Source organism: Pelophylax lessonae (assembly GCF_965119305.1).
Source record: "Pelophylax lessonae genome assembly, chromosome: 1".
In the NCBI taxonomy this organism is placed as follows: Eukaryota; Metazoa; Chordata; class Amphibia; order Anura; family Ranidae; genus Pelophylax; species Pelophylax lessonae.
In genome coordinates, this window is record NC_138768.1 from 96908830 (window position 1) to 96922947 (window position 14118).

Sequence of the window (14118 nt, forward strand, 5' to 3'; positions counted from 1 at the left end):
TGAATGATGTTTTCTTGTTTTTATTTTTTTCTCCTCTTTTTTGATCGATGTTGAGGACACCATTTGCAATTATATCCCTGAAGGAGTCCAGTCACTCGGAAAACGCGAGGGTTCTATTTATGCAAAATAAACTTTTCATAGACATTAGATGCTATGTATATAATATGGTGTGGTAATATGTACCTCATTTTATATTGAATGTACTACTTTTTTTATGATCTATGTATACCACTTTTTTGAAACTATTAAACTTTGCTTTCTTAATGAAAATACGGACCACTCTTGTAGGCCTTTAAAGTCCCATCGCAAAGATGGAAACACTTGTGTTTTTTCCAAAGGTAGGAATCTGCAAAGTTTGTTAAAATCCTTGCAATGTACTAAGATCACACAGAGGGGATGATTTTTTTTCCCCCTACAAAAGTGGAGTTACTCTTTAAGAAGCCGCTGATAAACTGCTACAAGGGTCAGATGCGGGCTTACATCCGTAAGACGTATGACTTGGTTGAGTGGTCTCTAACGGCAATTGTCAGTTACACTTTTTGTTTTGTCTGTTGTCAAGTCTAGGTCAGGATTACATTAACCCTGTATATATCGTATTTCTATTTTATGCCATCTTCTTTTTTCCAGAAACATTCTGTATTTTCTTTCCAAGAATAGCCATCCTCTTCATACATCTCCTAGACGAAAAAATAATACAAATTTTAAGAGAACAGAATAAAATACAATACTATCATTAAATATATCATTTATATAGCTGCTTGCAGGCCAAGTACCGCAGATTCATGCGGCAGAGCGGCCGCGCTGCGCTGGATTACGTACATGTACATGATCCAACACTTCCAGCTAGGGGGAGCATGCGCACCCGCTGCCATGACTATGCTGCCATTCACTACAGCACAAGCCAATCAGCAAATCCTGGCCAATGATTTATGGCCCAAGCTTGATGATCGGCTGAGCGAATGACAGAAGAGAGACCTGTGAATGTAAACACCACAAAACCTTCCAGAGCGGAGGTAGATAAGTATATATATATAAATACTTTATAATGATTCAGTATAGGACCGGGGCAGTTTATTGTATTGGTTGTAGAGTACACAGGGCAGTGCTGGATTTTTGGTAGCAATACCAGGTAATTCAAACAGATATAACAAAACTCTTTCAATCATAGGCGTGCTCAAGGGGTGTGCCTGGGCACACCCCAATCACTACGTGTGGTGCCAATTCCCCCTACTGCCCCATCTTCCCATGTTGACCCTCCCGCCCCGCAGTGCTGCTGGCTTCCCTCCTCTTCTACCAGCTGCTGGGGGGGATGTTTTGGGATAGGGAGTGGGGGGGAAGGGGCTGGTAAATCCTTTAACAGCACCTTCCTTTTAAAAATGAACACAGTGAACATACTCACTTACTGTGTTCATTTATAACAGAAGCATAGTAAACTATGTTTACTATGCTTGAGCTTGTGAATGAACAGTAAGTCGCTCAGCACAGATCACTTCTCATTCATTCACTGTCCAGTGCAGCTGAGAGTTCTGAGAAAGGCAAGTGTGTGTTTGAGTTTTGGGTTCACAACTTAATGCAATACACTGTGCACACCTATGCTTTCAATTGCATACTTGATGTAAGCATTTACATACATTTTAAAGCCCAAGTGCAGCCAAATTAAAATACAAAAAAATCAGCACATGGGACATAACTTACAGTCAGTAGGACGTATCCCTTGTGCTGATGCCTTTTCTGTTCATTGAAATATAACCATGCCCCCACCCCCCTTCCATAATCCTTCAGTGCTGAGGGGGTTAAAGGAAATGGAGAGCCCAACTATGCCCATCCTTTCTACCCAGTTCCATAAATGGAGGTGGTGGACCTTTAAACAGAGTTGTATAAAGTACTCGAAACCCATACTTGAGTAAAAGTACACGTGCTCGATCAAAAAGTGACTTAAGTAGAAGTGGAAGTGCTCGATCAAAAAGTGACTTGAGTAGAAGTACTAAAGTATTCAACATTTTTTGTACTTAAGTATTGCAAGTAGTTTTTTTAAAAATTTTGCTTCTCAAGTACTGAAAGTAAAAGTACAAGTACTGTGTTATGTAGTTATTAAAGAAAGAAGTCAAAAGTTTGAACATCATATTGTTTTTTATTATTTCAAATGCAACTTTTATTTATACATACAGTAGCATTTATTTTCGTATGCGCTGATAATACACATGTTTTGAGCTTCATGAAACCTGCCATCTACTGTTCTGGCAGTGGTAATTTTTATAATAGTAACGAGTAACTATGCAGCACAAAAAAAAAATATCAGAGTAGAAGTATTGAAATCATTGAAAAAATTTAGTGAAGTAAAAGTGGAAGTAGGAGAAAAAAATTCTACTCTAGGAAAGTACAGATACCGCCTTTCGGTACTCAATTACAGTAGTGAAGTAGTTCTACTTAGTTACTATACATCTCTGCCTTTACATCACCCGCCCATTCACCATTCATAGATCCTGCTCCATTCATAGAAGCCATCCCAGATAGCAAGCAATTGCTGCAAGTTTGAGAATGACTTGCTAAGCTTTTGCTAGACTTGCCAGTCTTCACAAGTTTGTTGCACAAATGCAGCAAGTCCGCATTGCATGACTCCAGATCAACTTTCTTTGCAAACATTCTAAAAGTCTGCTGCAAGTTCTGGTTCAGTTATGTTGTACAATAGTCATCCCACCACAGGGGTCACTGTGGCTGAATTTTCATGCTGTTGACTTGCAGAACTCTTGCTGTAGACTCACCACTGCAACTTTACTCTTTCTAGAGACTTGCCATGCAAATGTGCTACAACTAGAACTTGTGCTTCAAGTGCTCTGCAAGTGTACAACTTGCGAGTGAAATTGTGCATCACGTTGACAGACTTACAATTCAACGCTGCCACTAATTTGTGGAAAGTTATCCTCGTTATCTGGGATAGTGAGGTTTTGGAAATGGGGATCTGGGCAGGAAGGGCTGCATTGTCGGGCTCTCTTGATGAGAACCTGTGAGAGCCCATTAGTTCTGTTATCCCCCTCATCGGAGGAAAATAGCAGCGGGTGGTGGCATGGATGGAGGAGGATTTCAACTAAAAGAAGAGGCATAAACACAAGGGACACATCATACTGACTGCAACGTATGTCCCTTGTGCTGATTTTTTGTTTTTTTATATTATTATTTTGGCTGCTTTTACGCTTTTACCATGACAACATGTGATTTACTACTGTAAAAGAAAAGACAACAGGTGATTTTAATTCAATAGTATTTTTATTACATTAGGTTTACATTTATTTAATTATTTTATGAATACAGTACTTACCTTTTTCCATATAGGCACAGTTGCTTTTAAGGCATTTATACAATATTTTACAGCATCCAGGGAGTCATTCCTGTGTGGGGAGGAAACTGCAATGGCTACACTGGCTTCAGTTACTGGAACCAACCTACCAACAATAATATTTTTAGTAATTTTCTTTTTTTTTTCATTATTCAATATTTTTTTTTTTAATTAATTTTGGTAAGAACCTACCCTAAAGCTGATGGCCATTTCGATCCATACATGGCATATGGATCAAAATTAGACCGGGCATCGAATCATGACAGACTACTGTACAATAAATTATCTATAGGCAATGCTTAAAAAACCTTTACAAGTTACCAGTTCAGAGTTACACAGGAGGTCTGGTGCTGATACTGCCCATGCTTTTACAAGTGATGCTGTTGAAATGCATGTGGAACCTATATATGCATTCACATTTGTTTGAGGCGGACTGGGGCGCTTACTTTTTTTTTTTTTTACACTCTTACATTTTTTGATCAACTTTATTGCTATCACAAAGGATAAACAGCATAGCATGGGCAGTGACAGGTACTCTTTACTGAGAGATCTGGGGTCTATTAGACCCCAGATCTCTCCTCTGCTATCAAACACATTTGATCAAACTCTGCCCTGCAAAATGCAAATGCTCCAGTGGATGTAGTGCCAGTATGGGGCAAATAGGCACGAGTTGTAGGAGAGTTACAGGTTCAGGTCTGGGCAGTGACCTGTACTGTAATATAAATATATCTGTGCATCAGCCTCACCCTTTAAATGATGGCACAAGTTCATCTGCAGCACAAAAAGTTAACAAGCTTACGGTGACTGAATTTTCACAAACATCTCTAAAATAACTATGAATGTCTTATGAGCTCAGGTTTTACAGTGATGCATGCTCTCCTAAATATAAAAAATGAGCTTCAGGGGCCGACTGGTGTCCCTGCTTCAGCTTGTCTTTATGGCATAATTTCTACATTTCAGAAACATTCCTTCTGGTCCATGTGAAGATAATATCATTATCGTTTTTTGCAGATTTGTCAGCTGAACATTCATTTAGGGAATCTCCCTTTCTACCACTAAGAATCCTTTCACACTTGTGCAACTAGTCATGCAACTTTGGTCATCAAAAAAGGACGCCAAGTCCTTCCCTATGTTCTCCACTGATAACCATTCATATATGTGCGACTTAAAGTTGCAGCAACTTCAAAATAGTTCATGCACTACTTTGGTCTGATTTTAATGCAACTTGAGGGCCATAGACTTTAATGTTAAACCTCCAAAGTTGCATGAATGTCGTACCGGAATGTTAATCAAACGCTACAGTTGTATAACAGTTATCACTGGTCAAAGCCAAAGTCACATCCAAGTCGCAAACATCCAAATTGCAGTTGCATCAAAGTTGCACCAAAGCTGCACTCCAAAGTCAGCACAACTTAGGAATCGTACAAATGTGAATGGAGCCTAAAGGAGTTCTGTTGAATTCGGATCCAGTGGCTGGCCTTCCATCAGTGTGACTGAGTAGAAAATGAGACTCATCAGATCAGGCTATATATTTTTAGTGTTCAACAGTCCAGTTTTGGGGAACCTGTGCCCACTACTGCCTCAGCTTTCTGTTCTTGGTGGACAGGAGATGAACTCAATGTTTTTGTTACCCACCTACCTTAACCACTTTACTACCAGTCACGTAACCTCTACGTCGGCTGACTTTGAGTGGTTATACCGGGATGATGCCTCTAGCTAGAGGCATCATCCCGGTACCGTTGTTTGAAGCCGACGGTCGGCTTTCCGTCGGTAACGATCGATGCGGCTCGTATGTACCAACATATGAAAGTTTATTTTAAAATGGATACACTCACCGAGTATATATATATATATATATATATATATAGATATATAAAAAGCCTTCAGTAAAACATCAGATACAAACAGAGACCGCTGTGGAGCGGCAAGTCGCTTCCAGCTTGTGACGTCGACGCTCGCTGGGAACTCCGCCTACATGTTTCGCAGGACTCTGCGTCATCCGGGTCCTGCGAAACATGTAGGCGGAGTTCCCAGCGAGCGTCGACGTCACAAGCTGGAAGCGACTTGCCGCTCCACAGCGGTCTCTGTTTGTATCTGATGTTTTACTGAAGGCTTTTTATATATCTATATTATATATATATATATATATATATATATATATATATATATATATATATATATACACACATACACACACTCGGTGAGTGTATCCATTTTATAATAAACTTTTATAGGTTGGAACGTACTTCACTATGGTCTTCCCCCTTTTTGTATCCTAATATCCGGGAGAGGTGTTGTTCCTGTCTCTGGAATGTGATACCCGGATCCCTTGGGATTATCCATTGGCAATTTCCGGGGCTGATCTTCCATTTTGAGCATAAGGCGTTTGGTGACCATTGTGAGAGCAGTGGTCATATTTATTCGGTAAGATGCCAATCGGCTACCTTGTATGTGGTGGAGGTTTTCACTGTTCCAGTCACTGATCTTACGGACTTTCACTTACCAAGGTGTTTTTGGTGGATTGGATTGCTCCATATATCATCTTGAAGTGGACTCTTGTTTTAATGAAATATATACACAAGTTAATTTATAGCGCTGTATTTTATTTCATATTCCTTTTATCACATCGTGGTTAATGCTAGCTGCTACTTTCTGGTAGCGCGGATATTCAGTTATTTTACAGGATGTATAGGGAAGCTAGGCACTAACAGGCTGCGGTAGGAGGGAGTACACAGATATTACACTAATTTCTTCATTTTAGGTTCACTGCACGTCATATAATGCCCTTCAGAACAGGCTGCTCATGCAGACCCACCAGGGGTGAGCAGGACAGCAATCGGTGGTGCTCTGTGTACTTTGGACACATCGCATCACCAATCGTGGTAAAGAGCCCATACATGGGCTCTTCACCATGTGATCAGCTGTGTCCACTCACAATGTAAATAGAAAATTTTGGTTCTCAGCATTGCTCTCTTCATGGTGACAGCATGTGAGGAGAGGAGAGCCGATAAGCAGCATTCCTCAGAGGGGACATCTGTACAATGATTATTAGTGCAGCCCCCTTAGTGCTGCCAATCAGTTCCCATAAACAAAAAAAAAAAAAACAAAAAAAAAACGTAAAGCTAGCTCGTTTTTTTTTTGTATAATGTGAAAGATGATTTTACGCTGAGTTAGTAGATACCTAACATGTTATCCTTTATAATTGCGCACAGGTGTGGAATGGTGACAAAACGACAGTACTTAAAAATCTCCATAGGCTAGGCTTTAAACATTTTTAAAAGGTTACCTGTTTAGAGTTAGGGGAGGTATAGTGCGAAAATGATTGCTCTCGCTCTAACGATCGTGGAGATACCTCACATGTGTAGTTTGAACACAGTTTACATATGTGGGCATGACTTACTCTTCTGCACACGAGCTCGGAGTGCTTTAAATTTTTATTTTTTTTTTTTATTTGACTTTTTACTTTAACACTGTCCCTTTAATCTTTTTTTTTTTTTTTTTTTTAATCACTTTTTTTCCCTATTACAAGGACATAAGCATGACGGACTCTTTATTGAGAAATATGGGGGTCATAAAGACTTATTTAAAAGCAAAAAATAAATAAATAAAAAGTAATTTTGCCTTTAAGAGGCGAAAAAAAAAAATCATCCCTTTAAGGCGGAAAGCGGAAGGGACGTCGGTCAGGGCCATAGAGCTGAGTGGGGGCTATCTTGCCCTCACTCGGCTTCCTGCCCAGGCACCCGACACAGCGGATTGGCTCTGGGCTAACTGACAAGTCCGTTAAGCACTGAGACAACCGGGAAGTGGCATTTTACCCTTTGCTGTAGTCCTTAAAGGAATAATAAAAATACAAGGATAATCATTACTGCATATATGCAGCCTGACAGCATTACACTACTAATAAATGAAGAAGGTTCAATTGGGCTTTAACCACTTAAGCCCCAGAAGATTTTACCGCCTTCCTGACCAGGCCCTATTTTGCGATTCGGCACTGCGTGAATTTAACGGACAATTGCGCGGTTGTGCAACACTGTACCTAAACGAAATTGACGTCCTTTTTTTCCCACAAACAGAGCTTTCTTTTGGTGGTATTTGATCACCTCTGCGACTTTTACTTTTTGCACTATAAACAAAAAAAATAGAGCGACAATTTTGAAAAAAATAACAATATTTTTCACATTTTTTTATATGAAATTCCCCCCCCCCAAAAAAATGTAAAAATCAAAATTTTTTAACATTTTAGGCCAATTTGTTTTCTGCTACATATGTTTGGTAAAAAAAAAAAAAAAAAAAAAAATCGCTATAAGTGTATTTTGATTGGTTTGCGCAAAAGTTATTGCGTTTACTAAGGGAAAGATTTGTGGTTTTTTTTTTAACAAGTAATGGCGGCGATCTGCGATTTTTTTTGCGGGACTGCGACATTGCGGCAGACAGATCGGACCCTTTACTGACATTTTTGACACTTTTGGGGTTACCAGTGACATTACTACAGTAATCAGTGCTATATATATATGCACTGTTACTGTAAAAATTACACTGGCAGGGAAGGGGTTAACTTTATTGGAGAAGGAGGTGTTAAGTGTGTCCCTAGGGGCGTGTTTCTAACTGTAAAGGGGCGTGGCTTTTCATATAACAACAGAGAAATATGATCCTGCATAGCAGAACCGTATGATCTCTGTCATTACACAGGGGTAATGGCAGGCGGCTTTGTTTACATTAGCCGTCTGCCTTTCTCCCTCTCCACCCGACGATCGCGAGTGACCGGCGGACATCGGGTCTGCCGGTCACACGTGTGGAGATGTTAGGGAGCGAGCGGGGGGGCGCGCCTCCGGCGGTGCGCACTCTCCCACTAGAGCCTCACAGGCAAGCGACGTAGATCTACGTCACTTTGCCTGTGAAGGGCTGACCGCCGACATAGATAGTCGTGCGCCGGTCGGCAAGTGGTTAAGACGCAAGACAGATGTGTGAGTGACCAAGTCACCAGTTCCTTCACCTTCCAGCTAGGGACAACCCCTTGTGTGTAAATGACATGCTTGCTCAATAAAGTGGTTGTGAACCCTTCTATATTCCCCATGAAGTGATTGGCCTCAGATGATACACAGAGATGAAACAAATCTTCCTACATCAATTGTACCTGTTTATCTGCAGCCGTATTTCCCCTACACTCAAAGTGCAGAATTTACACAGGATCTCTCAGCTCTAAAAAGCAGGGAGCAGAGAGCTGAAGTTACATCAGTGAGGAGAGCTCTGAGAGCTGATTGGAGGGAAGAGACACCCCACTTCCTTCACACAGCTGGAGGTCCCTCCCCTGTCACCATTTTTCTCTTGGTGTCAGAAAAACTCATCAGAAGTGATTCATGCTGATAGCAGAAGGTCAAAGCAGCAAACAAGACAAAAAATGACACTTAGTGCTCTGGACTGAGACAAGTACCCACTATAGAGGGATATGCTTTGTTCATTTTTCATGTCTGAGGTTTACAAACAATTTAAACAAAGTAAGAGGAAAGAATCAATCTGGTCAAACAATTCCCTACTGCTGTGTTTTTAGGTGGCCAAGTCCTGGGTCATGAACAGCAATGTTTTTTTAGCTTTCTTAGCAAAGTAACATCGGACTTACCCTAATCTGTGATGAACAGCTATGTGCTTTACAGTCGGCCATTTCTGCCTGATGTCAGACAGTATTTTCTTTATTTCCATCTCAGCCATTGGTGCATAAGCCTCATACTCTAAACTCACAACCTTCTTTCCTTCAAAATGATTCCTCGTCGTACCTAGAAGACAATGAAGGATTCACAGGCAAGGAACATAGAGAGGAGTAAGTGTAATGGGATGGGTGGATCTGAATGAGCAGCTTCTGCTGCAGACCCATTCATTCATTTCTCATTCATAAATTTCTCTCCTTCCATTGTAAGAGGAAGGGGATGGATCTACTATGTCAAACACAGTTTAGTTTTTACATTCTGACCACTGCGATTGGATATCACAGCGATCGCAATGTACCCAGCCACTGGGAGTGGCTTGGTAAGTGGGGGGAGATTTACTAATACTGGTGCAGCTGCGCATAATAACCAATCAGCTTCTAACTTCAGCTTGTTTAATTAAGCTTTGACAACAAGCCCCCGTTCACATCACGCTGATTTGACATGTAGTTTGACATGTTAAATCGCATGTCAAATCAGAGCCTATTGCTGGCAAAGAATTTGCACTACTTTTGGCGACTTCGGGGGGAGAATGTAATAAGACATCTGTGCAAGAAACCGCACAGATGTCTGTCAAATCGCCCCCGAGGTCGGACTGAAAATGGCGGTTTGAAATCAGATGAACTCGCACGATTTCAAACCCGCCCTCAGTGTAAACGTGGAAGCTGATTGATTACTATGCGCAGCAGCACCAGATTCTGTGTGCACCAGCTTTAGTAAATCTACCCCACTTTGTGTACAGAGCTGTCTAGTGACCGCTTCATACACAATAGTTTTGGGGTGGAACAGCTGCCCGTGTTTTCTTCTTTTAGGCCTCGTTCACACTGAACGCAACTTTGAAATTGTGCGACTTCTTCTGACAGGGCTGCTGATAGAAATTGTGGGGCCCCGTACAGACTACCTGACAAGGCCCCCCAAGAAAATATTAAAGCTATATTTTGATAAAAATACAATAAAATCATTACAAGCAGACACAAATACAACAAAACTCACTTAATTCCTGCTAAATCTAAAAGATGAAACTGAGTTGATAGATAAATCTCTGTGTGTGTGTGGGGGAGGTGTTGGGGCTCATGCACATGGGTGCTGTGGTCTGTACAGTGTGAATCTGTGGTTCATTTATGTGGCTTAAGCCACCAGGAGCTATACGAACACAGCTGCAGGTCCTAATTTGACAGGCGTGGGGGTGCAGGTGTACAGCCTGAACACAGACAGTGTGCATTTGGGGGCCACTCGCCTGCACACCTGTCCAATTAGGGCCTGCGGCTGTGTTCATACAGGCACTGCATCCCCATAAAATGACAGATGGCTCCAGCCCAAACCCCTCCTTCACACAGCCAGAGTATCGGTGGTAATGAGCCCCTAATTATATTTTTCTAACTTAAAAAAAAAAAAAACAGATCTCTCCAGCGGTGTTCTGTCACTACTAAGAGGGATTCCATCTTCGTCTGGTCTTCTCTCTGGGTTCTTGGGCTCCAGTTGTTTGGACAAACTGCGATGATGTAACTCACACACATGAGCGCGGGTGTCATGGTCACAGCACAGCTCTCTCATTGGATTGTAGGTTTGTAGGTCATCCATTGAGAGCGTAGTGCACATGTGCTGGTATGGTGTAGAAAATCGGCGCTAATTCAAATCATAAATAAATGTGATACACTCTGTGACAATAACGATGTCCACCACTGTGGATAGTGCTCTATGTGATTAAACTTGATGCAAAAAATTCAAAGTAAAATCAATCCTCAATATAAAACTGTAAAAGCGAGCCTATACACAGAAGATCTTCAGTGGATGACTCTGAAAAGACTGTGCATAAATAAAGTCCTCAAATAAATAAATAGTGTGTCAATCCCAAGGAAATATATATATATATATATATATATATATATATATATATATATATATATAATGCAATCACAAAATCAATGCAATCGATGAAAAAAGGGCGATGATCAATATAATCGTTGATGACTGAAATGTGATGAAAAAATTCCTAAAAATATATAAAAAGTTGTGTATAAAAATATAAGTATCTGAGAAAATCCCACAGTGTCCAATATACAATCAAAGATGAATTAAATAAATCTTCAAAGGATCAACCAATCGTAAAATATAACATCAATAATTTGGATATCGATCCAATCTCCAACAAACAGGTGTGTAGTGGCCGCTTACCTCCCACACACAATATCTGCACATGTGTGTAATCCAAACAAGCCGATTGCTTTCCTTTGAAATGGGCTTCCGACCTCTCTCCTCTCTTGCGGGCATGTAATCACTGATGTTCACAGTACATCGATTTCCCAATGCAGTAACGATCTTCAGCTGCACAATATGCTTCAGCTGCACAATATTGGGAGGCAATATGGGAGGTAAGCGGCCACTACACACCTGTTTGTTGGAGATTGGATCGATATCCAAATTATTGATGTTATATTTTACATAGTTACATAGTTACATAGTAGGCGAGGTTGAATAAAGACAATAGTCCATCCAGTTCAACCTGTGTAGGTGTGTGTGACTGTAATCATCTAACATAGCCCTCAATCTCCTGATCCTTGAGATGTAAGTCTAAGAGTCTTTTGAAAGTCACCATACTACCCGCAGAAACCACCTCTTGTGGTAGACAATTCCACAATCTTGTAGCCCTAACAGTAAAGAACCCCCCACGTTGCCTGAGGTTAAAACGCTTCTCCTCTAATCGCATTGTATGTCCTCGAGTCCTCATGCAATTCCTTCGAATGAACAGCTTTTCTTCTAAGCTGAGATCCCCATTAAGATATTTATAAATTGCTATCATGTCCCCTCTCAGACGTCTTTTCTCCAGGGAAAATAAATCGAGCGATTGCAGCCGCTCTTCATAGGTAAGGTCCTCCAACCCCCTAATCAGTTTAGTTGCCCTTCTCTGGACTTTCTCCAGCTCCAACACATCCCTCCTGAGGACTGGCGACCAGAACTGGACAGAATACTCCAGATGCGGTCGGACCAGAGTTTTATAAAGTGGAAGGATTATAGTCTTATCTCTGGAATACATCCCTTTCTTTATGCATGCTAATATTCTGTTGGCTTTGGAAGCTGCCGCTTGGCATTGCATGCTGTTGCCTAATCTATCATCAACTAAGACTCCCAAATCTTTCTCCATTTTTGATTCCCCCAAGGGTTCCCCTCCTAACGTGTATTGTGTTTTTATGTTTTTGGTCCCCAAGTGCAAAACCTTACACTTCTCCACATTAAACCTCATTTGCCATGTCGTTGCCCACTCCGTAATTTTGTCCAGGTCATTCTGTAGGATATCTGCTTCATGCTGTGCAGTTATTGCCCTGGCCAATTTTGTGTCATCTGCAAAAACTGATAACGAACTACTGATCCCTTCCTCAATGCTGTTTATGAATAAATTGAACAAGGTTGGTCCCAGGACTGAGCCCTGGGGCACCCCGCTTACTACCTCAGACCAGTCTGAGTATGCGCTGTTTATTACTACCCTTTGGACACGGCCTTTTAGCCAATTCCGTATCCAAGAGCAAACCCTGCTGTCGATACCTGCAGACCTTATTTTATAAATTAAGCGCTTGTGGGGAACTGTATCAAACGCCTTAGCGAAATCCAAGTACACCACATCCACTGGTCTCCCCCTATCTAGCTCACAGCTCACTTCCTCGTAGAATGCTAAGAGATTGGTTTGACAAGAACGCCCATTTGTAAACCCGTGCTGGTTACTACTGATGATGTTGTTGTCTTTAGCATACTCTACGATATAGTCCCTTATCATCCCCTCCAAAAGTTTACATATTATTGATGTCAGACTGACAGGCCTATAATTTCCCGGGATATGTCTCTGGCCCTTTTTGAATATCGGAATCACGTTAGCCTTCCTCCAATCCCCTGGTACATCTCCTGTCCTAATACTGTCAGCAAAGATCAGGAACAGTGGTCTAGATATAACCATACTGAGTTCCTTGAGCACTCTCGGATGTACGCCATCCGGGCCTGGTGATTTGTTTGTGTTAAGTTTATCCAGTCTTTCCCTGATTTCCCCCTCTGTTAGCCATAGTGGCAAGTCCTGTGTATTACTACTAACCATACAGTCATGGTCAGTGTACCCTTCCTTTTCCTGCGTAAAAACTGACGAGAAAAAAGAATTCAGCACGGTTGCTTTTTCAGTGTCCTCTGTAACCATCCTCCCATCATCGTTAATTATGTGTGCAATATGCACTGCCCTAGTTTTTTTGCTGTTGATATATTTAAAGAATTTCTTTGGGTTTTTTTTACTATCCTCCGCTATTTGTCTCTCAAAGTTGATTTTAGCCATCTTGATTTCGTGTTTACACTTCTTATTTTCCTCCTTGTATTGCTGGAAGGCCGATACTGTGCCCTCTGATTTATATTTCTTGAAGGCCAATTTTTTTCCCCTAATAAGTTTTTTAACGCTACGGTTTAGCCAGCCAGGTTTGGCTTTGTCTCTTCTAAATTTATTCCCCATAGGAATGCACTGCAAGATGCCTTTGCTTAATATTGTTCTAAAGCATTCCCATTTTTCCTCTGTGGTCAGTGATCCCAGGGTTTGGTCCCAGTTTACCCTTTCCATCAATGAGTACAACTTTGGAAAGTCTGCCCTTCTGAAGTTTAGGGTTCTTATGTTCCCCACTTGCCTTTTTATATTGTTATTTATACTAAATGTGATCATCCTGTGATCGCTAGAGCCCAGGTTGTCCTGGACTCCTACCTCCGAGATTATGTCTGGGTCATTAGTGATCAATAGATCCAGGATAGCATTCTCTCTAGTAGGGGAATCCACCAACTGCGACATGTAGTTATCCTGTAAGGTTTCCGTGAATAGCCGGGCCTTATGCGAGTGTGCAGTCCCCTCTTCCCAGTCAATGTCGGGATAATTGAAGTCCCCCAATATGATGACTGATCCTAGTTTTGCCGCTTTACCTATTAGTGCTAAAAATTCCAGCTCTACCTCCTCCCCTTGGTTAGGTGGCCTATAGCAAACCCCCACAACTACTTTTCCCTTATCTTCTTCCCTATCGAGTTCAACCCACACAGATTCTAAATCCATGCTCATCCCATCCGTAATGTCAC

At 41.3% G+C, this 14118-nt stretch overlaps 1 protein-coding gene across 1 annotated transcript in view; it reads right to left on the reverse strand.

Annotated features, from left to right (window-relative positions):
• Window positions 1-587: 587 nt before the first annotated feature.
• The window catches only part of MOCS2 (molybdenum cofactor synthesis 2), a 29420-nt gene continuing 15889 nt past the window's right edge, over window positions 588-14118 (reverse strand). The window contains exons 3-5 of the mRNA XM_082258831.1: window positions 8952-9105; window positions 3317-3440; window positions 588-677 (exon numbers count right to left, since the gene is read on the reverse strand). Of these exons, the coding sequence (XP_082114957.1) occupies window positions 600-677; window positions 3317-3440; window positions 8952-9105 (356 nt within the window). The 3' untranslated portion in view covers window positions 588-599. The remainder of the gene's footprint in view (window positions 678-3316; window positions 3441-8951; window positions 9106-14118) is intronic.